Source organism: Nipponia nippon, unplaced genomic scaffold, assembly GCF_047370975.1.
Source record: "Nipponia nippon isolate SJK-2023a ecotype South Korea unplaced genomic scaffold, ASM4737097v1 scaffold_56, whole genome shotgun sequence".
Taxonomy (NCBI): Eukaryota; Metazoa; Chordata; class Aves; order Pelecaniformes; family Threskiornithidae; genus Nipponia; species Nipponia nippon.
The window spans coordinates 243,746-270,696 of NW_028262376.1; the positions used below are offsets into that span (position 1 = coordinate 243,746).

Consider the following 26,951-nt stretch of genomic DNA (forward strand, 5'->3'; position numbering starts at 1 on the left):
CTCCCCTCTCCTGAGGGGTTGGGAGAGCATTGGAATGGCAAAGTGAGAAGAACTCATGGGTCAAGATGAGGAGTCTTGAACAGGTAAAGCAAAAGCTGTGCCCACAAGCAAAGCAAAATCAGGAATACATTCGCTCCTTCCCATTGGCAGGCAGGGGTTTAGTCATTTCCAGGAAAGCAGGGCTCCATCACGAGTAACAATTACCTGGGAAGAGAAATGCCAAAACGTCGTCCTCCTTCTTCCCCCAGCTTTTATTGCTGAGCATGATGTCATATGGTGTGGGACATCCCTTTGGTCAGTTGGGGTCGGCTGTCCTGGCAGTTTCCCCTCCTAACTTCTAGCCAAAACCCCAGCCCAGTTCTTGGAAGGGAAGCATGAGAAACATAGAATAGCTAAAAAGGTTTTGGTCAGAAATCCTAGACATGGAACCCTACGGGCTGCTATGAAGACAATAAGCTCCCTCCCAGCCAGCCAGGGCAGGCTGGCCTTTTTGGAAGGTGTGAAAATGAGAACAGTGAAGAATTTGAGAGGGGGGGAAAAGGGAAGCAGTAAATTAAAGATGAGGCCGGGGATGGCATCGGGACTGTTTGAGGTGCCTGTGCTGCTGCCTTCTACCTGATGTGAATTATTTCCACAGTCAGAGGGAACCTGAGGGCTTTCCCTCATGTTGAGGACACAGAGCTGTGAGGAATGAGAATGTCATTCAGACTGGAAGGGACCTGGCTAGATACCTGTAGAAAACATCCTTCTCAACGCAGGATCACACAAGGTTGCTCATGGTTTTATCCAGATGGGTCTGAGAAACTTCCAGGGATGGAGGCAGCGCACACGCTCTGGGAAATGGCTTCCCATGTCTGGCTGTCCTCACCTTGCAAAAGTTTCTCCCTATATTGAGCCTGACCCTCTCGTGTTCCAGCTCGTTGCCTCCTGTGCTCCTGCCTTGCACCACAGTGTCTTCTTGGGAACCTCACCATAGGCAATGCAAGTCTCTTCCATCCTCCCCGCAAAGCCCTCCATTCTCCAGGGTGAACAAGCCCAGATCCCTCAGCCTCTCCTAACAGGACCAGTGCTCCAACCTGGGCCATCTTTGTGGCCCGCCACTGAAATTTGCGGATCCTCCAGCTTGCCAATGTCTCTCTGGCATTGCGGGGAACCAAAACCTGGGATGCCACCATACCTTGGCAGTTTATTCCATCAGTATCACAGCTCTGTCTCTGACATTAACGGCTCCCACTCATCCTGTCTGTGCTCCTGGATGACGGCACTGCCACACATTTGGACTGAAGCAACAAAGCTGTGGGACCCAGCAAACTCATATTTGCCGTAAAGAAACCTGGTACCAAGTGTCCAAGAACCCGTCTGTGCAAAAGCAGAGATGGCATGAGCAAAAGAGAGCTGCCTGTCTTACTAGCCCCAGGTCTAAGGACCCAGGATGAAATGCCTAAATTCACTCAACAGAACACGTCCTCCCAGCTTGGAGAAATTAGATCCTTCCCTGGCACCTTCCTGGGTGTCCTCTCTAAGGATGGGACAAAAAGTAATTCTCATGCCCAACTATTTTTCTAATAGGAGCAATGACACTGCAGGAGAGAAGTTGAGGGAGGGAAGATCAGAGATGCCTTCAGCCTGTTTCCCAGCAGGTTCCCCAGGAGCCCCAGGGACACCTGGAGGGAGCCCAGAGGGGCAGAGAAAGTGGTGCCTTGGGCTGGGCCTCTGCTGCTGAGCTGGGCTGGGCTCCTGGCATGGAGGGAGCTGCTGGCAAGTGGGCAGCACTGCAGAGAGACAGCTCTGCCCAGGAGCAGCTCCTCTGCAAAGGGCAGCAGGGCTGATGGCACTGTCTGCAAGTGCTGAGAGGAGAAGGGCGAGGCAGAGAGACTGGGAAGGCAGTGTGGAGTGGGAGTATGGTGAGAGCTCACTGCATGGGAGAGATCTTCACAGCCCTCTACATGGTAAGTCTCTGGGTGCAGGACAATGTAGCTGGTGTTGCTGGAGGGATCTCCAAAAGCTGCTACATCCCACAGCCTGTGGGATTTTCAGGAGGACATGCTGCAGAGGAGGACTTGCCTGCTGCACTATCAGAAGAAAAGGCCACCTTCCGGGGTTTCGGTGTGCACCTCTGTGTGCCCAGGGCTGTCCTTCAGAGCAGGGTCACTGCACCCCAGGGGACTGTGCACCAGGGCAGGGACTCTGCCGTCTGCCCAGGTCAGCACTCAGCATGCCCAGGGAGCGCCCTTCAAAGCTGTGGGGAGAAGCTGTGGGTGGAAGGAGGGCAGGATCCCTGTGCTGTCCAGAGGGTGCAGCGTGGGTCAGGGCTGCTCAGACTTCTACATCACCTGGAGGACATTTGCACGGGTCATTTTAAAGAGGGATGTCAAGGTAGGGGATTGCCTGAAAGGGAAGTAATCTGTGCTTTGAGTTTTTCCACTCTTGGTTGGCTGGGTGGGCAGTGGGAGATGGGAATTTATTTCTCTGCTTTGGAGTAGGCAATGAGACCCCAGTTCTCATCAGGACTTGTCTGAGCTGCTCCTTAGCCCCTGCACACACAGAGATGCCCCTGGGCAGTGCCCTGCTGCCAGGAGGTGCCTGCAGGGCAGAGCTGAGCACACAGCAGGTGGGATGGGATCTTTGAGCATGAAAAGGGAGGAGATGTGGGGATCAGGCAGGCATCTTCCTGCCACCCCCTGCAGTGCAGATACTTTCCCTGGAGCAAACCCCAGGTCTCCTCACTCACACAGCAGAGTCTCAGCCCTTAATGGCATGGAGACATGCTCATGATTTACCTTCCCAAGCAGCCTGACCACCAAAGAGAGTTAAAACTCAAGGGTCTCTCTCTGTCTCCCTCTCCTGCCTCCCTTGGCAGGGCTCCTTTGGCATGTCCTCCTCTTCTCCCTGCCGCCCTTCTTCTTACTGTTACACCTACTGCTGTGAGGGGTGAGGATTCAAGTGCAGCTCAGACACCAACGCTGCGTGTGCTGTCATGCACATAAGGCCATGGAGGAAAAGCATCCAGCTCGCACCCTGTTCACCTGTGGGGCTCTGGGTACTGCAGTGTGTGCGGCTGGCACTCATCTCACCCTCCCTTCAGGACGTAACAAATTCAGGAGAGTTGACTCTGTCCTTGGGAGGTCCTGCTGGGCTGCAGGCTGCCCTCCCGTAGGGCACAGCTCTCCCAGGGCATCTCCGTGTTTTGCAGGAGCCCCATGGAGAAGACACCTCAGTGCTAAGGCCATTGAGATGCTGCTGGGTGGCTGCATGTGGGCAGCTGTAATGAGCCCTCTGTGTCCCTGGTTGGGAGGGCAGAGCTGAGATCCTCCTCAGGTGCGATGAGATGGGGTGAGGGGTTTGGAGATCTGCACTTGGAAACTGGATTCCTCTGCTCCCAGCACTGGCGTCTTTCTTTTGGGGGGAACACCCGAGTGCGATAGTTCTCCAGGTGGAAGAGCTGCCAGCACAGTGCAGCTGAGAGCAGAGCTGATGGACAGAGCGGCTGTCCTCACTCTGCACTACGGGACAGTCCCTGTGCCCAAGCTCAGCACCCACAAGGTTTCCCTTGCAGTGCAGCAGAAATGCCAGGCATTGCTGCATTCCAACCACTCCTCAGCTGTGCTGGGGCAACTAGAGCAGAAGGCACAACCCAAACTGCCCACAGCTCTGCTCTGCAGTCAGGTGAATTGGGAGTGACAATGCTGAAAAGCTCTTTGATATCAGGATTGGATTTAATCTGAGATCAGCCCGTGTACCTGTTTACCTACTTGTGTAGGGCAGGACTGACCCCTGCAGAGCCCGCAGCAGAGCCTGCTGCTCCCTGGGGCACCCTCAGCCAGCACCAACCACAGCTCACCAAAGCTCTTCCCGAAAAGTGAAAGGCAGTTTGGAGGGGCTTCCATAAGAAAGTGAGTAGATTTTCCTGAAAGCAGTCAGCCCTAACTTCTCCCTTCCTTTACCTCCTTGAACAGATCCCCATTCTCAGAGGGACACAATGTCCAACACCAGCTCCATCACCCACTTCCTCCTCCTGGCTTTCACAGACACACGGGAGCTGCAGCTCTTGCACTTCTGGCTCTTCCTGGGCATCTACCTGGCTGCCCTCCTGGGCAACGGCCTCATCATCATTGCCATTGACTGTGACCACTGCCTCCACTACCCCATGTACTTCTTCCTCCTCAGCCTCTCCCTCCTTGACCTGGGCTCAGTCTCCACCACTCTCCCCAAAGCCATGGCCAATTCCCTCTGGGACACCAGGGACATCTCCTACACAGGATGTGCTGCCCAAGTCCTTCTGTTTGTAATTTTTATTTCAGCAGAGTATTGGCTTCTCACCGTCATGGCCTATGACCGCTATGTTGCCATCTGCACACCCCTGCACTACGGGACCCTCCTGAGCAGCAGAGCTTGTGTCCACATGGCAGCAGCTGCCTGGGGCACTGGGTTCTTCTATGCTCTCCTGCACACTGCCAATACGTTTTCACTCCCCCTCTGCCAAGGCAACGCTGTGGACCAGTTCTTCTGTGAAATCCCCCACATCCTCAAGCTCTCTTGCTCACACTCTTACCTCAGGGAAGCAGGGCTTGTTGTGGTTAGTGTCTTTGTGGGCTTTGGATGTTTTGTTTTCATCGTGCTGTCCTATGTGCAGATCTTCAGGGCTGTGCTGAGGATCCCCTCTGAGCAGGGACGCCACAAAGCCTTTTCCACGTGCCTCCCTCACCTGGCCGTGGTCTCTGTGTTTTTTAGCACTGTAGTGTTCACCCACTTGAAGCCCCCCTCCATCTCCTCCCCTTTGCTGGACCTGGTGGTGGCAGTGCTGTACTCAGTGGTGCCTCCAGCAGTGAACCCCCTCATCTACAGCATGAGGAACCAGGACCTCAAGGATGCCTTATGGAAACTGATCCAATGGGTGCTATTTCACTGAGAATAACCCTCTTCCCCTCCTCTGCATGTTTCCCATAGTTTATCTTATGCCACAATTCTGCTTTTTTCTCCTGTGATAATTCTACATAGAGATAATTTTCTGGGTTCACACACCTTCTATGGAGGTTTGATCCTGTTCTGTCTGACCCTTGCACAACACTGTGTCACATGTGGCCCATCAAATTGTAGCTCTTCAATAAAAGGGAGCCTCCTGGCTGCAGTGCCTGAAGGCTGGGCTCTTCTTCCAATGTTCCTTCCAAGAAAATGTCCAAGGAAGTGGTCTTTTGAATTTTCTGTTCTGCTTTTGTTCTCAGTGGTTTTGGGGTTAGGCGCCTGGTAAACTTGGGTTCCACTGGACCAAGTGTTCTGGTTGTAAAGGCTCTCTTCTTGGTGTCTAATGGCAGTGGAGACAGTCTCTCAGCTCCCCATTCTTTCCCCAGTTTGCTTCTTGTATGACAGGATGCATGGCATGTACCAGACTCTCTAGCAAATACTTTGGAGAATTCAGGAGAGGAGAGGATGGGGACTCCCCACATGCCCTGGGGTTGGAATGAATGCAGACTCAGAAGGTGAAACACCCTCAGAGGTGAAGTCTCCCAGAAGTAAAGCGATAAATTGTGGTATCTATGAAAAAGGCCTCTGCAGTGCCATGGGAGTCAGAGGGGACTCGGTAGGCACAGGGAGGGGAGAGTGGAGAGCAGCAGGAGCTGCCTGAGGACCCCCAGGGCCAGGACTCTGGTGCTGCCCTGGGGAGTGGGGCTGGTGCGAGCAGAGGAGGGAGCAAGTTCAGTGAGGCTTGAGGATCACCTACAAGATGAATTCAGGAGAGCAGCGAGTGCCTAGCCTCTGTTTCATCATGGCCTTGTGGCCAGCATGAGCCGTGGGGCTGATGGGGAGCCTGAACCCCGCTGTCTGCCCCCCAGCAGCTGCTGTGGCCTTCAGAGGGGCTGGGGCTGTGGGGTGAGTGCCCAGAGCTCTGCAGCAGCCTGCGCTGGGCAGTGCCATGGAGCCAGCCCAGGCTGGGCTGCTCTGCTGGGCTGGGCTGGGGAGAGGGCAGGGGAGGTGGGGAGAGGTGGGGAGGGTCTGGGCTGGGCTGGAAAGAGCCCGGGAGAGAAAACCACCAGTGCAGAGCTAAGGTGTGTGAGTGTGCAGGGTAGGGGCAGCCAGCACTCCCAGTGCAGAGCCAGGTGTCATGGTGAAGGAAGCAAGGCATCCAAGGTGCAGAAGAGAGGGGCCTGGTCTGTGCCATGTTCCCTGAACACCCCAGGGAAGCTGCCCCAGGAAATTTGTCCCAGACCAGTTGCACCCACCAGCCATTTCCATCTCTGGCCATACACCCCAGCCTTCAGGAAGGACCTTTGCTGCATGGTCACCCCCATCCTCCTCTGGGGCTCAGTGACACCCAACTCCACTGCCATTAGTAATACAAAGGGAAGCAGGTTCTGACAGCCATTACACACCAAACCCCACAGCTCTTGCAAGAGCTGGACTCTCAGCCAAGCCTCGTCTCAGACAGCTCCAGCTCAATCGGGTGCTTGTCTCGACCAATTTTGAAAATCTTCATTGACTGAGATTTTACCAGGTGGCCTGGGTCCTTGCTCTGGTGTTTGGCTCTGAGGGATTTCTGATAAACCCAGCTCTCTCAGCCTCTCCTTGTCCATTATCTGCTCCAGGCCCCAGCCATCCTTCTGACCTCTGCAGGACTTGCTTCAGTCTGTCAGGATCTTCCTTGTGCTGCTGAGCCCCAGGCTGCACACAGCAGTCCTGCTGTGGTGGTCCTGTAGTGGGTTCGCCTTGGCCAGCAGCCAGACACCCACCCAGCTGCTCACTCGCACCCCCAGCTCAAAAGGACAAAGGGAGACAATAAGGTGGACTAGCTGATGCGTCAAGATAAAGACAGGGAGATCACTTACTCATTACTGTCATGGGCAAAGAAGAGTTGACTTGGGGAAGATCAAGTGAATTTATTGCCAATTAAAAGAGATTCGGATAGAGAGAAAGCATAGTAAAAATATTCAAGACCATTTCCCCACCCCACTCCTTCTTCCCAGGCTCAAATTACTCCATTGCTCCCGATTCTTCTACCCATCCCAACCCCAAGAGGAGCAGGGCAGATGGTGAATGGGGCTTACAGTCAGCACAGACCATCTCTGCCACTCCTTCCTCCTCACACTGCTCCCCTGCTCCAGCGTGGGCCCTCCCCACAGGATCCCACTGTGTTTGCCATCAAGGCTATGTGTTGTTCATTTCTTTCCGTCTTACTTTTCTCCTTCACACTCAGAGAATGACAGAGATGTTGAGATTGGAAGGGACTTCTGGAGTTCATCAAGTGCAACTCCCCAGCTGAGACATGGTCAGCTAGAGCAGGTTGCTCAGGACCTTGTTTAGGTGGGTCTGGAATACCTCCATGGATGGAGGCTCCTCAGCCTCTCTGGGCAAGCTGTTCCAGTGTTTGACCACCCTGACAGTGAAAAAGTGTTTTGTTGGGTTCAGAGGGAATGTCATGTGTTTTTATCTGTGTCCATCACCCTTTGTCTTGTCAGTGGAACTACTGAGAAGAATTTGGCTCCCTTGTCCTCATTCCTTCCCATCAGGTATTTATGCACATTCATAATATCCCCCCAAGCAATGGTTTCTCCTGGGAAATTAGTGAAAAAAATATAAGTTTTCTAATTTTTCTCTGGAGTGCTCCATACAGGATGGACATGGACCTGTTGGAGCTGGTCTAGGGAGGGCCACAAAAATGATCAGAGGGATGGAACCCGTCTGCTATGAGGAAAGGCTGAGAGAGTTGGGGTTGTTCAACCTGGAGAAGCGAAGGCTCTGTGACTGCTGCCTTTCAGTAATTAAGGGGGGCTTAGAAGAAAGGTGGGGACAGACTTTTTAGCAGGGCCTGTAGTGATAGGAGAAGGGGTAATGGTTTTAAACTAAAAGAGGGGAGATTCAGACTAGATATAAGAACTATTTTTCGATGAGGGCAGTGATACAGTGGCACAGGTTGCCCAGAGAGGTGGTAGATGCCCCATGCCTGGAACCATTCAAGGTCAGGTTGGATGGGGCTCTGAGCAACCTGATCTAGTTGAAGATGGCCCCAAACCATTCTGTGCTTCTATGATTCTTTCTATGATTCTATGATAAGTAAGTACGGTGCTGGGATATCTTAGGTGACTGAGGAGCATTAGCTTTGAAAGCAGCTGGATGTGTTGCTTGGGGATTCACAGCTTTGGCAAATCCCCAGAAAACCACAGCTTTGTGTTAGAAGCAAAAGGCAGGGAGGACAAAAAGGCATTTGTAAAGCCTAGGTACACAGTGAGGTGGGGAATCTGGGGGGTGGCCAAAGTCTGCAGGAGAACTGCTGCAGGCATGGGACAGCATGGGAGAGCCCGTGGTGGAGATGACTGAGGGCCTTGGTGGGGCTGGGACTTGCCCAACATAACCAAGATCTCTCTCCTCTCAGCTCTCAATATTGTCACTGCCACCAAGAGCCACACGGGGACACCATTTCCTTACAGACCCATGGCCTCAGTGCTCCCCCACAGAGTCCATGCACTCCTAGGGTTGTCCTGCACTCGTCATCACACACCCCCACATCACACTGCTCCATCAAGAGCCCTGAGCAATGCATGAGGAAAAGGATCTCCCTTCCCCGGTGCCAGGGATCAGAGCTTGACCATCCTTCTGGATGAAACCCATCAAGGGCTGACGTGGCAGCAGAGCCACCTGCCCATTGCCTTTGTCACCTGGAACCAGTGGTGACCTCTTGCCAGTTTAAGGCAGCCCCCAGGGAGGGGTACCTCCACCCCTGCTTCCCTTCATGGCTTCAGCTGTGATGGACCTCAGGGAGCCCACTGACACCCTCAGAGTCCTGGAGATTTTAATCACATTTTAAAGGCTTCTTCAGCAGCTTGTTCAATCTCCTTTCGGTAGCTGCAGTTCAGGAACTTGGCAGCAGACGGCTCATGGAAATGCAGATACCCTAACATGCCATGGCGCTCTGCAGTTTTCTTTAATGCCTCCCTTCTTGTGTGGCTCATTAGGGAGAGTTCTGGAGTAGAGTCTAAATGAGAAGATGTCAAAAAGAAATAACATTTTAAAAAGATTTGCGCATTTTCATTATTTTTCTGCTTACAGAATAAACAATATAGACAATCTCCAAGCCATATTGATCCCGAGGGTCTCATGATGAAGTATGAACATGTGGGAAAAGCCAGACCCTTTCTGTCAGACACTCTGCAGACACTCTTCATCCCACCCACCCCACCCCAACCTGCCATTTCTCTCACCGGTCACCTGAAACTCACATCACTCATGTTAAAATCAAAGCTTTTCCCACTCAGGCTGGAGCTGAATGTCTCAGCCTCCATTTCCTTCTGCTTTCCTTGGAGAAGTGGCTGCACAGAGACACAGCATTTCTCTTACTTAACAAGAACAAAAACAAAAAGAGGAAGAGTGGTTCAGTGAAGAATAAAAAACATTCGTCAGGTGTCCATGAAGTCCAAGTTGCCTCCACTAAATCCCACTTGTACTTTGGAGGGGAAAATGTGCAGTGAGATTAGTAGGAAAGGACAGAGAGAAAGGCAATGAAGGAGTTGGCTACAGAGACAGTCAGGAGACAGGAGCAGCAAGCTTTCACCTGCCTGAAGCTCCAAGCAGCACCTGGGTACTTGGGAGGGGTCTGAGGGAATGGAGAGTAATGGGAGGAGGAAAACCAGATGGACACTCAAAAAGGCATCTGTGCAGACAATCTGCTGGAGAAGATGACTTGAGAAATGGTCAGTTGAATCAGGACATGTGGGAATAGCTAGAAGATTAGTGAAATTAAGTACACTCCATACTGGACAGAGCAGTGGTCAAGCAAGTGCCAGGAAGATCAAGGTTTCTTCTCCCGAGAGCAGTACACATCCTGGAGAGTTTCATGATGGCACCACAGGAAAACATTCTCTCTCTATGAAAAGTATTCAAACATTTCAGCTGATGAAAATGTTCCCATCCTACATACATGTTGAGAAAATGTCCTCATCTTTGCAGGCCAAGCTCAGTTCCTGACTCTTCATGGTTTGCAAGGACCTGATCCAGGTGAGCATCATCTCTGTTGGTCCAGCTGGTGGCTTTGCAAAGAAATTTCTCCAACACCCTCCAGAAACCTATTGGTCTGTTTTCACGGTGCTGTGTTCCCCTCAATGAATGTCAGGGTCATTAAAGTCCCCAGAAAGAGCCCCATGTCACTGATCTGGAGACCTCCTGGAGTTGCTTAAGTAAGAGCTTGTCCACCTCCTCCCCTTGATCACCCGTTCTTTATCTCCCACCACAATGTCGCCCTAACTGGCCTCTCCTCCGATCCTCACCCACAAGGGCTCACCCAACCTGTTGACTTTCCCAGCAAGGAGCTCCATACATCCAAGCAACTACTTCACACAGAAAGTATTCCTCTTCTCATGCTCCCAGCCTGTGCCTCGTGAAGAACCTTTATCCATCCATTGCAGCACGCCAGCTGTGGGAGGTGTCCCACTGTGCCTCAGAAGTCACAGCTTGTGACCGACCTCGGGGCTCCAGCTCCTCCTGGCTGTTCCCAGTCAGAGGAGAGTGTTGCAAATCTGGGCTGCAGCCCCCGAGTTGTGGCTCCAGGCCAACCTCAGCCTTGTCATGCTGAACAGGGACACCAAGCACCCAAGAGCCCATGTATGCAAAAGTTTTGCTGCATGGCAGAGACATGCTGGAGCGGATGGCAGACAGCATTGTAAGAAAGACTTGAGGTGCCCCAAAAGAGAGCAATGCCTGCTGTCCCCAAGGTCCGAGAGAAACAGGGCTGGGCTGGGCAGCCCTGGCAGGAGAGGGCATTGCTGTCTGCGGTGTCTCTGCAGCCCTGCAGGACATTTGGTGGAGAGAGGCACTGATCTCCTGGAAGGACAAGGTGCTGCTGAAAGCGTCCTTGGGTGTGGACATCCTGTGATCTAGGCACACTCGAAATTCACTGGGCTCTTTGAAGACTGTATCGTCAAGAGGGTGAGTAAAGGATGGGGCAGAGGAGAAGTAGAAGAAGCTGAGAACATAGGCCCACAAGTGGAGAGCCCAGTGCAATGTGCTTCTTATTCATGTGGTGCCTTGCATCTGCTGGACAGAGATGGGACAGGGCTGGCCTCACTGCAGGGGTGGCAATCAGTCACTTGCACACAAGCACCGAAGGAATCTGAGATGGCGCCTGGGGTGTCTGTCACGCACCCGCTCGGAGGGGACACGGCTTTCCTGCAGGTCCTGTGCTGTCCCTGCCAGCCACAGGCAGTTTTGGTGGAGAGCCTTGGCGTCTCACAGAGCCCTACAGGCCTGTGTTTGGCCATTCAATGAGCAGCTGCCCTGAATTAGGTTAGGCTCCATGGGGCTGTGTGAGACAACTCTTGTTAGAGGCAATGGACAGCTAGTCAATACAGCTAAAGGAGGGGAGAAAGAGAAAGACTTCCCTCTCCCTCTGGCACAGAACAACTTTTGGTCAGCTGGACACCTCTCTAGGCGGCCCTGAACAGCGTGAGTAGGGACAGGGGTTGATGTCCTAAATGTGGGCATCTGCCGTCATTTCAGCTGGCATCCTCACCAGGCTGCAGGATGATGCCGCCAGATCTTTCCCAATCTCTCAGTACTGCTCCATTACCATGGACAACATCTGGCACCTCAGACGTCACCAGGTGTTTTTGTGTGTGAACTCCTGGTCTCCATCTCCATCAATGCCCATGGGACCACAGCAAAGGAGTGCAGGTGCCTGTTTTTAGCTGACACCATGACTGAAGCAAGAGGAATCTCATGTCCTGTGGGTTTGTGGCAGGCATGGGAGGGAGCTGAGGTCCCTTCCACCGCAGGACTACAACTCCAGGAGGAGATGCCTCCATTGCCTCAGCTGATTGCCTTCCCTCAGCATGGCTAAAGGAGATGCCTCCCTGCCAGTGTCCAGGTGTCCTGTCTGATGATGGGCCAAGGAAGGGGGATTCTCAGACCTAACTGTGTCTCGGAGAGGAGAAAGGGCACTGCTGCAAAGAAACGTCTCTGCGGAGGTGAGACAGGCAACATTGGCGATTCCTTCAGTCTCTTCCCAAGGAGGTTCCTGGAGAGCCCCAGGGACACCTGGAGGGAGCGCAGAGTGGGGTGGGGGGCAGAGCAAGTGACGTCTTGGGCAGGTTCCCTCCTCCGGGGCTGAGATGGGCTCCTGGGTTGGAGGGAGCTCCTGGGAAGCAGGCAGCAGTGCAGAGAGACAGCTCGGCCAAGGAGAAACTCCTCTGCCAAGCGCAGCGGGGCTCTGGGAAAAGGAGTAGGGCAGAGTGAGATTAAAGGCAGCCTGGAGTGGGGGGGGAGAGGAGAGCTGCAAGGGAAGAAACCTTTCCAGCCCTTGTCACGGTAAGTCTCTTGGTGCAGGGCAATGCAGCTGCCGTTCCTGGAAGGGTCTCCTAAAGCTATCACAGCCTACAGCCTACGGGCTCTGTGAGGAGGCCTCCCAGCCCAGGGGCTCATGGTAGACAAGAGTGAAGGGGTGAAGGCCAGGTGTGCAGCCAGAGCTGCCCAGGGCATTTCAGAGGGGACTTTTGCAGAGGAAGAACAAGGCAGGGGATCCCTTGAAGGTAAAGACCTTTCCCGAGGCTGTGCTTTCCGTTTCCTGCTGTTTCAGGAAAAAGGGGAAAGACGCTGCTGCGTTTGGAGAGGGAAACTGAGAGTCCTGAGCTGCCACCCTGAGAGATCAGTAGGTCTGGTGGGAGGCAAGTCAACTGCTTCCATCCCCTCCTCTCCCTCCAGAGAGCACCAGCATCACCTTTGCTGGCCTCATCAGGGTTTGTCTGACCTGCACCTCACTGCCTGCAAACGGGGAGTACCTCTACAGAGTGCCTGGAACGGGGAGGTTTCTTCAGGTCAGAGCTGAGCAGACAGGAGTGGGTGATGGGGTCTGTGAACCCTGACAGGGAAAACTTGGAGGGAGAAAACAGTTCCCACTAGGGATAGCTCCAGGCTGCAAACACATGGGCAGAGTGTTGTAGGAAACTCCAACCAGCAATGTCATGGGAGGGAGACTTTGGAAAGCTCCCTGTCATCCCCTCCAATGCAGACACCTTCCTCTGAGCAAGACCCCTGCTCTCGTCTCCCACCCAGCACAGCCTCTGCCCTCAAGGCTGCGTGGTCCAGGGCAGGAGGTGCCTCTGCTGCAGCCAGAGCTCTGGCACAGCAGAGGGGCATCTCCCCTGACACGGGGCCGCTTCCCTCTGCAGGGCAAAGGGGCTGAGAGCGACTGCCCTGGGCTTTTGCTAACCGGGAGGTGCTGTGCCCTGCTGGGTGAGGAGAAGGCTTTCCTGAGTACCCGGCCGCCTCTCCTCTCCTTGCTTCCCTTAGGAGGAGAGTCACAGGGTTTTTCTTTGTTCCTCCACCTGCTTGTGCTGCTCTTCTTCCTGCTCTTGGGCTCCCTGGCAGTAACGGTGGTGGTGTGGGGCAAGGGGTGGGGGTGCTGAGTGCCTGCTCTGGCCCTGACCTGGAGGGCGCTGCCCTGGAGGTGTTTCCATGGGACCAAGGTGCCCAAGCCCTCTCTTCATTTTCCAGGCTTGAGACCCTGCTTCCCTTCACAGATATCACCTTTAGACACCTGATCAGGCTGGACAGGGAGTCCTGTGGGGCTGTGAGTAGCACTCCAGAAGGGCACAGCTCTCCTGTAGGACCTTGGTGATGTCTGAGAGCACTTGATCTACTCAAACAAAGCAGCATCCTTGTCCTGTCCTCTCCATCATACTCTGCAGAGCTGTGCTGGAAAAGAGAGGTGTTTTGAAATCTGCACCTTCAACAGGACCCCTCTGCTCCCAGAACAGACCAGTTTTTGTTTGGAACAACCTCTGTGTGCAGTCCTCCTCCAGCTGGGAGCGGTGCAAGCACAGAGCAGCTGGGCACCAGGCTGATGGACAGAGCAGCCCTCCTGGATGGGAGCACTGACACAGGTTTACACTGAGAGCAACGGGGCAACGGGGGAATTTTACCCTTTCCAAGAACATTTCCCAAGTGGGATGGGGGTGTCTGAATACTAAAACACAGTGTAATGAGGCACATTTGCTGCACCTCATCTCCCACCTTCCTCTGTGGAAGAAAGCGTCCTTTGGAGCTTTCACCCTGCGCTCTAGTGCAGCACAGGGAACTCCTCCCCAGGAACCCTCCCTCCAAACACCCTGGGCTGTTGCTGCCTCCATGGGTCATTGCTGTAAAGCAGGGCTGACCCTCAAGGAGCCCCTGGGGAGAGGGCACGGCTCTGCACAGCACACTCAGCCAGCACAAAGCAGAGCTGAAGCCTCGGAGCTGCATAATGGTCCCCCAGGAAAGAAAAGCTCCCTTAGGTATTTCACAATGAAGGAATCAAATTTTGCACAGAGAAGCTTCTCTGAATTTTTCTGGTTTATCTCCTTTGGCTGTTTCCATGCCCAGAAGCAGCAGATGTCCAATGGCAGCTCCATGAAGGAGTTCCTTCTCCTGGCATTCACAGACAGGCGGGAGCTGCAGCTCTTGCACTTCTGGCTCTTCCTGGGCATCTACCTGGCTGCCCTCCTGGGCAACGGCCTCATCATCACCATCATAGCCTGTGACCACCGCCTCCACACCCCCATGTACTTCTTCCTCCTCAACCTCTCCCTCATCGACCTGGGCTGCATCTCCATCACTGTCCCCAAAGCCATGGCCAATTCCCTGTGGGACATCAGGGCCATCTCCTACGCAGGATGTGCTGCCCAGGTCTTCTTTGTATTCTTCTTGTTTGCTGCAGAGTATTCTCGTCTCACCATCATGGCCTATGACCGTTTTGCTGCCATCTGCAAACCCCTGCACTACTGGACCCTCCTGGGCAGCAGAGCTTGTGTCCACATGGCAGCAGCTGCCTGGGGCAGTGGGTTCCTCTATGCTCTCCTGCACACTGCCAATACATTTTCACCCCCCCTCTGCCAAGGCAATGCTGTGGACCAGTTCTTCTGTGAAATCCCCCACATCCTGAAGCTTTCTTGCTCCAATGACTATCTCAGGGAAGCTGGGCTTCTTGTGTTTAGTGTCTTAGTAGCATTAATCTCTTTTGTTTTCATCGTGCTGTCCTATGTGCAGATCTTCAGGGCTGTGCTGAGGATCCCCTCACAGCAGGGACGCCACAAAGCCTTTTCCACGTGCCTCCCTCACCTGGCCGTGGTCTCTCTGTTTGTCAGCACTGCCATGCTTGCCTACCTGAAGCCCCCCTCCATCTCCTTCCCAACCCTGGATCTGGTGGTGGCAGTGCTGTACTCAGTGGTTCCTCTAGCAGTGAACACCCTCATCTACAGCATAAGGAACACAGACATCAAGGAGGCCCTATGGAAACTGTTTGAACACGGACTACTGCAGCATCAGTAAGGTGTCCATCATCCTCAGGAAAAGCTCGCTTGCTCTTTTGATCATATGTGTCTTGTTTTTCCATTTGTTTATTTTACGTCATATATTACTTCCACTTAAATAATAATATTATTATTTCCCTGCCAGTGTTTTCTGACGTAAAAGACCTCACACAGATATGGAGCCAGGCTCCCTGTCTAGGGAAACACAATCCAGCAGAAAATCTTTTGACTCTGCTTCCATCTCATACTAGTCATCTGGAGCTGGCGGTGCAGCCCCAGCACACAGGAGGTGTCAAGGAGCCACCAGCCCAGCTTCCACATGGAGGAGCAGGCACTTGTGGACGTCGGGACTACCCCTCACTGCCTCAGTGGGCAGATCCTTTCTGCCACCTTCACGTTGGGGCTGCTGCTTCCCTGGAGCCATGGCTGTGGACAACAGCAGGACCTGGTCTCCTCAGAGCAGCACTGCCAGCTGAGGGCCTGTGGAGAGCACGGGGTGGGAACCAAGACAAGTTGGCCAGGGGAAAGGGATGTCCAGGGAAAAGAGCAAGGGAGCATTTCTGTGCCTGCAGGGAGGAATCCATGAGAAAGAGAAACCTCTTTCTGCAGGCATCCACTTGGGGCAGGCTGCTCTGTGCCCTGGCCAGGACTCTTGTGCTGGCGTGGGGAGGGGGACTGGCAATGATGGGGCATGGTCGATCTGTGGCATCTCCTGGACCAGAGACCATGCTTCCTGCAGTTTCCCTAACCTCCATTTCCTCATGCCAGGGTGAGCCTCCAGCCCTGGGGCTGATGGGGAGGCTGACCCTTCTCTGCTCCCTTCAGAGGGGCTGGGGCTGTGGGCTGAGGTGGGCACTGCCGTGGGGCCAGCCCAGGATGGGCTGCTCTACTGGAATGGGCTGGGCTGGGGAGAGGGCAGGGGAGATAGGAAGAGCCAGGAAAGGTCTGGTCCGGTCTGGAAAGTGCCCAGGACAGGACAACACCCATGTTAGCTGAGCTGTGTGACCAGTTCGTGGAAAACTGTCTTCCATGGGAGGCACCCCACGCTGGAGCAGGGGAAGAGTGTGAGGAGTCCTCTCCCTGAGGATGAAGGAGCAGCAGAGACAACGTGTGATGAACTGACCACAACCCCCATTCCCTGTCCCCCTGCACCGCTCATTGGGGAGGAGGTAGAGAAAATCAGGAGGGAAGCTGAGCCCAGGAAGAAGGAAAGGGTGGGGGGAAGGTGTTTCAAGATTGTTCTTATGTCTCATTATCTTACTCTGACTTTTGATTGCCAATAAATGAAATTAATTTCCTCAAGTTGAGTCTGTTGTGCCCATGACAGGAATTGATGGTGATCTCCCTGTCCTTATCTCGACCCACGAGCCTTTTGTCATATTTTTCTCCCCCTGTCCAGCTGAGGAGGGGGAGTGATAGAGTGGCTTGGTGGGCACCTGGCATCCAACCAGCATCACCCCACCACAGAAGTAGAACATTTCCTTCCCTTTAAATTGGTTCCTTAATTTCTTTGTTGCTTCTTTTTATTTTTTGACATTTTCTGAATTGTTCTGTCGTAATCAGGCCTGTAACATTAAAAACAGTATGGTTGTGTCTCACATGGAGTTCAGTGCCCTAAAACACTCCCTGCCCAGCACTGGCCTTGCCACTGCTCGCCCTTTCACACAGCCGGTCACGCTCTGAGGGGCTGAGCTCTCTCAACCGTTCCAGAGAAGAAGGGTGACCGTCTTCAGGGAAACGCTCTGTTTCTGCATGGCCAACATCTTTGTGTTACCAGCACTTCTGGAAGGAGTCCCTAAATCAGCAAGACACACTCTCTTCACATTCCCTCAGCGGTGCACGAATTGTCACTGTATTTTAGGTGCAGAAAGGGACAAGATTGTCCTGACCCAGCACCAAACTCCTCAACGCAGCTGTCTACCTCTAATCGAGTTGTCTAGGCTTCCCTTTGCAGTAAATGGAGAGACAGAAGATGTCTCAACCGAGATGCCTGGAGGTTTCCTGGTGACCAGCTAATGCTCCAGAAGGGAGCCCTGGGTCACATTTCCAAGCACCTCATGGGTACATCTGTAACCCCAGGGCAGCTCAGACAGCAACAGCCGCTGCATGTGGGCAAGTGAATGCAGACCTGAACGTAGGTCTTAGTCTTGAGTTGAAACCTACTTAAAACTTATTCTAGGCAACAACTCAAAACAATCTTCATTTGCAGAATCTCAGGTATTTTGCCTGAGTGCTAATACTGTTTTCTTCTTTTTATTTTTGTGTTTGGGAGGACCACATGAGCACAGTACATTACTTCCCCTCTGCCAACACATTTATATGCAGCTGTTCATCAAAATACATTTCCTACCAGTGCTCTCAGTGGAGAAATTTTCTTCTGAAAAACTACTATATCTATAGTGACCTATTTCCCAGCTCTTCTTCAGCCTTTCTGCCCTTTCTCCTTCCTCTACCTAGTTTGCCTTCACAGAGAACTCCAGGTAAAGATTGATTGAGTAATTCAATGTGGGAGATATTTCTGGGCATCATCCAGTTCCCCTCCCTGCCCCCGACTCAATGGAGGGCTCCCCCCAGTTATGTGTCGTCCACAAACACATCGAGGGTGAACTCTGTCCCATTGTCCAGGCCACCACTACAGATGTCAGACAGCATTGGCCCCAGCACTTCTCCGGGAGGGACGCCTCCAGAAACTGGCCATCGGTTGGACTTTCTAACAAGGATCCTTATGTTCCCCCCAGCTGCCATGACATTTCAAAGCCAAAGGGCAGCAGCCTTGCAATGGCAGCAGCTATTTCCCTCAGCCCCCTTGGGTGCATCCCCTCTGCTCCCAGGCACTTGCCTGTGTCCAGCTGGCACTAGTGCTCCCCAGCTGCAGCTTGCTCTCACATGGCTGAAGCTTTGCTACCCCAGAGGCTGCTGGGGGACTCAAGGACCAGGGAGACTTGGGGGCAGACCTTACCAGGCAAGGGGTGGGGAAATGAGGCAATGAGATCCTCGGCCTCTTCCATGCCTGTGCAAGGCCATTTTGGACAGCACTGGAGGTCAAAGTAATTGAATCTTGCTGGGATTTATCTGTCCCTCACTGTCAGGAGAGTACCTCAGGCCAAATTAGCCTCAGACCCACATTTGGGACTTCATCTTGGAGGGGTTTCACTTGGGAAGAAGAGCCCAGGAGTGAGGAGCTCAGCCTCATGGTGAAAAAAAATTTCCTTATCTCCAGGCTGAATGCTCATTGTTTTTTCCTCCCAACCATCACTAAGAACACAATCATTAAGAGCCTGGCTCTTTATTCTCCATGACCTCCTCGTAGGGACTGGCAGGCTGGGATGAGGTCCCCCTCAGCCTTCCCTTCTCAAGGCTGGACAAGCCCAGCTCCCTCAGCCTCTCCTCACAAGCAAAGTGCTCCAGTCCCTAGCTGTCCTCAGGGACCTTTCTTAAAGCCACTCCAGCTTGCCTATATCGTCCCAGAATTGAGGATCTGAAATCTGGATGGAATATTCCAGAGAATCCCTTCCCTCCATCTCCTGGCCATGCTCCTGGTTGTACAGCCCAGGATGCTGGTGGCCCCCCTTGCTGCCAGAGCACATGGCCAACTCCTGTCCAGCTCGCTGACCACCAAGACCTTTCCCACAGGGCTGCTCCCAGCCAGGCAGCCCCCAGCCTGTGCCATTGCCAGGGTGAGTCCCCTGCAGGGGCAGAAACTGGCATTTGTCTCTGTGGGATTTCATGAGGTTCCTGCCAGTATGTGCTCTCCTCCTTGAACCCCTTCATTGAGCACAGAGGCCTGGGAGACCTTTTCACTAAAGACTCAGGCAAAGAAGGCCTTGAGTCTCTCAGCCCCATTGGTGTCTCCTGTTTATTAGATCACCATCCTCTTTCAGCAGCAGCCCTGCATTTGCCTTGTTCAGCCTTGGTCTCTAACACAGCAATTGAAGCTCTTCTCTTTGCTCCTGACTTCTCTTGCAGCCACCAACTCCAGGTGGTCACCCCCTGGCAGCTGCTTCGTAGCCCCTGTCAGTGCCCTGTCCTGTGCCAGCCCAGCCCCGCTGCCTCCCATGCAGTCCCACAGCCCCACTCTGTAGGCACAGCATGGCAAAGGGTGTATCTGGTGTGAGGAACAGTTTCTCTCGCATGATCTCCACGACATCCCTTTGTGCCCTGTCCCCCTTCTGTTCCTCCTAACTGAGACAGCTTCCTCCAGGTCCTGGAACCTACCCAGCCCTATCTGCATCCCATGTGGGGTTTCGCAGACATCCCTGACCCAGGGTCTGCCAGGGTCTGGACAAGGAGAGAGGTCGAGCAGGGCAGGCCATTCCCCCAGTGCAGGCCCTGAGCCCAGCAGGAGGAGGCAAAAATGGCCGTGCAGCCAAACTCACCCATAAATCTGTGGCGAGTGGCCAGTGCTGGAAGTGGCCAAATAGGGCGGGCACCACTGAAAGCTCCCTCCAGTCCCATTGCCGAACATGTCGCCCCATGCCCTCCTCCCCTCAGCCCATGGAGAACACCAGCACAGCAGCACAGACACACGGGAGCAATCCCTTTAGCCTGTTCCTGACCTCAGCTTTGGAAAAAGAGCCCAACCTCCAGACACCGGACCTGAGGAAACCCCCATTTATTACAGAGATGTGACATGGGAGGCCAGCTGTGTCATTGGGTCACACACATGTGCAAAGACCTTTTTGTCAGACAGACTGGGTTCATGCCTCTGGAGAAGCGGACTGCATGCAGACATTCCTGGAGAAACAGAATTATCACAGATAAAATGCCCAAAGCACAGGAGGTTCCCCAGATACATTGGAAATCACTTGTGAAGAGACACGGGCAGCTTATTGCTGCTGAAAGACTAAGGATTGAATGAGGTTCTTCAGTGCCTCTTTGAGCTCCTGGTTCCTCATGCTGTAGATGAGGGGGTTCACTCCTGGAGGCACCACTGAGTACAGAACTGCCACCACCAGATCGAGGGATGGGGAGGAGATGGAGGGGGGCTTCAGGTAGGCAAACATGGCAGTGCTGATAAACAGGGAAACCACGGCCAGGTGAGGGAGGCACGTGGAAAAGGCTTTGTGCCTTCCTTGCTCAGAGGGGATCCTCAGCACGGCCCTGAAGATCTCCACATAGGACACCACAATGAAAACAAAACAACCAAATGCTACTAAGAGACTAACCACAAGAAGCCCAACTTCCCTGAGGTAGGAGTGTGAGCAGGAGAGCTTGAGGATCTGAGGGATTTCACAGAAGAACTGGTCCACAGCATTGCCCTTGCAGAGGGGCAGTGAAAATGTATTGGCCGTTTGAAGGAGAGAATTGAGAAATGCACTGCCCCAGGCAGCTGCTGCCATGTGGACACATGCTCTGCTGCTCAAGAGGATTCCATAGTGCAGGGGTTTGCAGATGGCAATGTAGCGGTCATAGGCCATGATGGTGAGAAGACAGTACTCTGCTACTACCAAGAAGGCAAAGAGAAAGAGCTGGGCAGCACATCCCAAGTACGAGATGTCCCTGGTGTCCCAGAGGGAATTGGCCATAGCTTTGGGGACAGTGGTGGTGATGGAGCCCAGGTCAATAACAGAGAGGTTGAAGAGGAAGAAGTACATGGGCGTGTGGAGGTAGTGGTTGCAGGCTACGGTGGTGATGATGAGGCCGTTGCCCAGGAGGGCAGCCAGGTAGATGGCCAGGAAGAGCCAGAAGTGCAAGAGCTGCAGCTCCCGTGTGTCCGCGAAGGCCAGGAGAAAGAACTCAGTGATGGAGCTGCTGTTGGACATCTGCTGCCTCTGTGCACGGGGTCCTGTTCCTACAGGAAGAGTCAATGAAGCGTTAGGGGAGACTTCTCTGAGCAAAATCTAAGCCTTTCTCCTAAACCTTCACCCTGCTACACTACACTCCCCACCCTGCCTACTTCTTTTCCAGGAGACCTTCCTTCAGCTCTGTGGCTGCAGCCCTGGCTGAGCATAGTGTGGGGAGCAGGGCCTCTGCCCACTGACTGCTGAGGAGTCAGCCCTGCTCTGCAGCAGTGGGTTCATGGGAACGGTCAGGACAAGGGCCAGTCCTGGTGTTCAACTTTCTCAGATGAAATTGCTCCTAGTGCAGAAGGGCCTGTCAGCATCTGCACTCCCAGTGCTAAGGAATGGGGATAGCAGATGGCAGTTTGAAAGTGTTTGGGGTTTTTAAAGATCCCCCCATCTCACCTGGGGAGTGTTCTTGTATGTCAGACACCCTCAGTATTTCTTCTGCACTCAAGGAGAACAGAGCGAGTCCTGTGAGGCAAATGGATTGCCTGGGCCTTGGTGTAGAAGGAGGGGAGCTGGTCTGTCTCTCTGTCTTGTTCTCAGTTGCCGTGGGCTTGTTCTCCATGAGATGGAGGGTGATCCCACTGTTTTGCTACCCTGAAAAACAACCAGACTTTGCTGAGAACAGAAATATCCCCCACAGACCACTAAATGTCTCACCCTTTCTCAGGGTCTCAGCACCCCACTTCTAGCCCAGGACACACAGGTCTCATTTCACCACCCCAACAGCATTTCCTCCATTGTAGCATCTCTACACTTCTGCATGGGGCTTTCAGATAACAAAAGGGTGCTAGGGGACAGGTTTGCATTCTGGAGGGCAACTCACAGGTTGGAAGGACAAAGCTTCTCAAGCAGAGCTTCTCAAGGACACAGCCAAGTGTCCTAATGATACCATCTGATTAAGGGAAAACCAGCTTATTCTCCAGCCCCATAGACCTCATTGCCCACATCCCCCACAGGTTAGAGGAAAGCTGGGACACTTGTTCCCATGGACACATCTGCATGAAAGGACCCACAAGATCCACCTGTGACTTTGCAGCTAAAAATTCCCATCGCCGGAGAGCCTGGCAGCAAGAAGATAACAATAGCAATAACACAGACCAGTGGAGAAACAAGGCAAAACACAGTGAGGGTGTGGCTGAGAGAGGCCAGGGCAGAGGCATTGGGGCACTCAGACAGCGTTCCCCTTCCCCAGCTGTGCACGCCACCTCCCAGACACCACCATTGCCGGGCAGCTGCTCTCAGCCCCTGTGCTCTGCAGAGGGAACTGGGCCCATGGCTGGAGAGCTGCACCACGGCTCTGCTGGAGCTCTGGCTGCAGAGGAGGTGGTTCACGCCTTGGAGCCCCCAGCCCTGAGGGCAGAGCCTTTGGTGGGTGGGAAAGGAGGCAAGGGGGCTTGCTCAGGGGAAGGGGTCTTCATTGGAGGGGATCATATGGACGTTTCTGAATTCTCTCTCCCACAACATTTCTGGTTTTACTTTCCTCTCATTCCCAGATCATCTCCCTGCTGCCTGGAGATTTTCCTGCTGGGAGATGTTTCCCTGTCCCATGTCTTTTCCCTGTCAGCAATCACAGACTCCATCCCAACCTCTGTGCACTCACCGTGGCCCGACAGAAACCGGCCTGTTTGTAGGGCACTGGCTGGGTGCATGTTCCTGTTTGCAGGGGGAAAAGGGCAGGTCAGAAGAACCCTGATGGGTCCAGCAGATGTGGTGCTGGTGCTGTCCTTTGGCAGAGGAATGGCTGAGGGTAATTTAGGAGGCTGCTATCAGGAGTTACTGATCACTCAGTCAGGAGTCTCCCTGACTTCTTTAACGTCAATAGATCCTTTTCCATTTATCCCTTTTCCACTACCCCCCCACTCCATGTAGGAAACTGAAAAGACAAATTCAGGAAATCTTCGTTGTCTTTATGGCAATCCCTGCCAGGACCTTCTCCTTGAAACATCCCTGAGGAAATATTCTGGGGGGGAACTGGAGCTGTGAGCAGCCCTGACCCACGCAGCACCCTCTCAACAGCAGAAGGACCCTGCCCTGCCAGGGGTCCCTTCTTCCACCCACTGATTCTCCCCACAGCACTGTTGGGAGCTCCCTGGGCAGGCTGAGCACTGACCCTGGCACACAGACCGCTGGGGCACAGGGACCCTGCTCTGAAGGATAGCCCTGGGCATCCCTGACTGTGCACCCAGCTTAACATCCTTGCAGTCATCCCTGGAGGCCTTCCTGATGGTGCAGCAGGGAAAACCTGTTCTGGGACATGTCTTCTCCTTTACCCTTGAGAAGCTGTGAGAATCAACCTTAAAGATCCCACAGGCTGTGGGATGTAGCAGCTTTTGGAGATCCCTCCCACAACTGCAGCTTCACTGCCCTGCTTCCAGGGACTTACCGTGTCAAGGGCTTTTTAGATTTTCCCACAATGGGCTCTCAGTGTCCTCGCACCACAGACTGCCTTCAACCTCTCTCTGCCTTGCTACTCTCCCCTCGCTGCCTGCAGGCAGTGCCCTCAGCCCTGCTGCCCTTTGCAGAGGAGCTGCTCCTGGGCAGAGCTGTCTCTCTGCAGTGCTGCCCACTTGCCAGCAGCTCCCTCCATGCCAGGAGCCCAGCCCAGCTCAGCAGCAGAGGCCCAGCCCAAGGCAGCACTTTCTCTGCCCCTCTGGGCTCCCTCCAGGTGTCCCTGGGGCTGCAGGGGAACCTGCTGGGAAACAGGCTGAAGGCATCACTCATGTTCCCTCCCTCAGCTGGGGAGACACAATTATTCCCAGCACTGTCATTTCTCCTATCAGGAAAAGACTTGGGCAGCAGAATCAGCTCACCTTGTCCCGTCATGAGACAGGACAAGCAGACAGTGACAAGGAGGGATCTGCATTACCCCTGCTGAGGGAAGGGATGCAGATGAGTCAATAGACACATCTCATTTGTGGGTTTGCAGTCCGTGGGCTAGAAGGGGACTTAGCTCCCTCCCGTGCACAACACAAACCAACAGGAGGTGGGATTCCTCTTGCATCAGGTGTTGCATCAGTCCTGGAATATCTCCTGACCCATGTGGTGGTTTAGCTTCTGAGGAGAATCCAAACAGCACCTCTGACTGGAGTAATTTCACCTTTGATGCTGATGGACAGGGCAGATGGAGGCACTCCAGACCTTCCAGGCACTCTGTGGAAGGGTTAGGTCTTCAGAGATCCAAAATGAAGATAATGGTGTTGTGTCAGTGTCCATCACATAAAAATTTGGCCTGCTTTGTGCTTTTGCCCAGTTTGGTATCTGCCCCTTGACATTTTTTGGTAAAACCATAAACTTCTCACACAGAGATACACTTGAAAGGAGGATGAAAGACAGACAGCAGAAGTGAATTAAGGGCACCATTGTCTGAAAGGTATTACCATGAAATGGTAAGAAAGGGTTAGCAATGAGAGAAAAAGCACTGTTCTAAAAATTTCATGCCAGAATCTAAATACTCTTAAGTTACAGCTATCTTGTGAATTCAGAATGAATGACAAAAATAAAAAGAAAGAAATTAAATTTATCATCCTCAAGAAGAAGAGGAAATTTTAGAGCATGGTACTGTTACTGCTTTTAATGAAAACAGAAATAAGTCCATAATGTGGCCACTAAGCCCCCAGCCAGCCACTCACTCACTCCCCTCTCCTGAGGGGTTGGGAGAGCATTGGAATGGCAAAGTGAGAAGAACTCATGGGTCAAGATGAGGAGTCTTGAACAGGTAAAGCAAAAGCTGTGCCCACAAGCAAAGCAAAATCAGGAATACATTCGCTCCTTCCCATTGGCAGGCAGGTGTTTAGTCATTTCCAGGAAAGCATCATGAGTAAGGATTACTTGGGAAGAGAAATGCCAAAACTCCAAGTGTCTTCCTCCTTCTTCCCCCAGCTTTTATTGCTGAGCATGATGTCATATGATGTGGGATATCCCTTTGGTCAGTTGGGGTCAGCTGTTCTTACTGCATCCCCTCCCAACTTCTAGCCAAAACCCCAACCCACTCATTGGAAGGGCAGCATGAGAAACAGAGAAGGCCTTCCTGCTGTTCAAGCACTGTTCAGCAACAGCTAAAAGAGTTTTGGTCACAAATCCGAAACATGGAGCCCTACGGGCTGCTATGAAGACAATGCACTCCACCCCAGCCAGCCAGGGCAGGCTGGCCTTTTTGGAAGGTGTGAGAATGAGAACAGTGAAGAATTTGAGAGGGGGAAGGAGGGAAGCAGTAAATTAAAGATGAGGCCAGGGATGGCATCGGGAGTGTTTGGGGTGGCTGTGCTGCTGCCTTGTACCTGATGTGAATTATTTCCACAGTCAGAGGGAACCTGAGGGCTTTCCCTCATGTTGAGGACACAGAGCTGTGAGGAATGAGAATGTCATTCAGACTGGAAGGGACCTGGCTAGATACCTGTAGAAAACATCCTGCTCAAAGCAGGGTCACACCAGGTTGCTCATGGTTTTACCCAGATGGGTCTCAGAAACTTCCAGGGATGAAGGCAGCGCACACGATCTGGGAAATGGCTTTCCCATATCTGACTGTCCTCATGTTGCAAAAGTTTCTCCCTATCTTGAGCCTGACCCTCTCGTGTTCCAGCTCATTGCCTCCTGTGCTCCTGCCTTGCACCACAGTGTCTTCTTGGGAACCTCACCGTAGGCAATGCAAGTCTCTTCCATCCTCCCCACAAAGCCCTCCATTCTCCAGGGTGAACAAGCCCAGCTCCCTCAGCCTCTCCTAACAGGACCAGTGCTCCAACCTGGGCCATCTCTGTGGCCCTCCACTGAAATTTGCAGATCCTCCAGCTTGCCAATGTCTCTCTGGCATTGTGGGGAACCAAAACCTGGGCAAGTATTCTGGATGTGTTGTCACAAGTGCTGAGCAGAGGGAGAGAATCACTTGCCCTGGCTGTGCTCCTGCTCACACAGCCCAGGCTGTTGTTGGCCATCTTTGCTGATGGCTCCTCTTTTACCTAATGGAACCCAAAGACCAGCAGACCCTTTCCTGCAGAGCTGCTACCCGCCTACGCAGTCCCTGTCATAGGACATTTCAGAGACATCATCTACTTTAAGAGCAGGACTTTGGTTGAATCTTTACTGGATATCATGAGGTTTTCATGTCCTTTGAGACGGCAGCCCTGCCCTCCAGCCCTGCCCTCCAGTCCTGCCCTGCTCTCCTCACTGGGATGTCTTCTACAAATGTTATGAAAAAGTACTCTCTCCTATCCTCCAGGTCACTCAAAAGATGTGAAACAGGGCAGGTTGCAACCTAGACCCCTGCAGGACCCTACTAGCTAGATGCCTCCCGACAGAGCACCACGCATGTACCACACTCCTTCAAGCCTAGCTGCTTTCCAGCTGTTTTTTTACAAAACTACTGATCTACCCATGCAGCCGATACTGTCCTAACTTGGACACAAGAAATTTCTGGAGGGATGATGCTGAAAGCCTTGATGACTTCCAGGTAAAAGAGCATCTCTGCTCTCCTTGCATCCAGCAATCCTGTCCTTTCATCACAGAAAGCAAAGAGGATGGTGAGAGACAAGCTCCCCTGGGTAAATCCAGTCGCCTTCTCTTTCAGACACCCAGAAATGGGATCCGAGGGGACCCGAGCTGGGGCACAGACTTTCATTTCCCTGCTCATCATTTGGGCATCCTGGAAAGGTGTATGCATTGTAGAGGTGCTGCCAGTGATCAGGGAGTTCCCAGAGTGTCTGTGACCCATCAAAGATGCTGGAGAGTGGCCTCGCTGTGCCATTGGCCTGCTCACTCAGCTCCCTGGGATGGCACTCGTCCAGTCCCATGGACTGGTAAAAGATGGTTTGTTCAAGGGACCCCTGACTTGGTCCCCATCCACTGCTGCCTGGTCTCCTCCAGAGTTATGCCTCAAGGCAAAAAGGCCTGGGAGACCTTGCTG

General features: G+C 53.1%; 2 protein-coding genes and 1 pseudogene across 2 annotated transcripts; 2 read left to right on the forward strand and 1 right to left on the reverse strand.

The window, feature by feature from the left end:
• Positions 1-3,913: 3,913 nt before the first annotated feature.
• Positions 3,914-4,909, forward strand: LOC148051711 (olfactory receptor 14C36-like). Its single transcript, XM_087735377.1, has one exon. The coding sequence runs from the start codon at positions 3,980-3,982 to the stop codon at positions 4,907-4,909; it is 930 nt and encodes a 309-aa protein (XP_087591503.1). The 5' UTR covers positions 3,914-3,979.
• A 9,440-nt stretch (positions 4,910-14,349) lies between these two features.
• On the forward strand, positions 14,350-15,285 carry LOC148051712 (olfactory receptor 14J1-like). The gene has a single exon (XM_087735408.1). The coding sequence runs from the start codon at positions 14,350-14,352 to the stop codon at positions 15,283-15,285; it is 936 nt and encodes a 311-aa protein (XP_087591534.1).
• A 4,782-nt stretch (positions 15,286-20,067) lies between these two features.
• Positions 20,068-21,028, reverse strand: LOC148051713 (olfactory receptor 14A16-like; annotated as a pseudogene).
• Between the last annotated feature and the right edge of the window lie 5,923 nt (positions 21,029-26,951).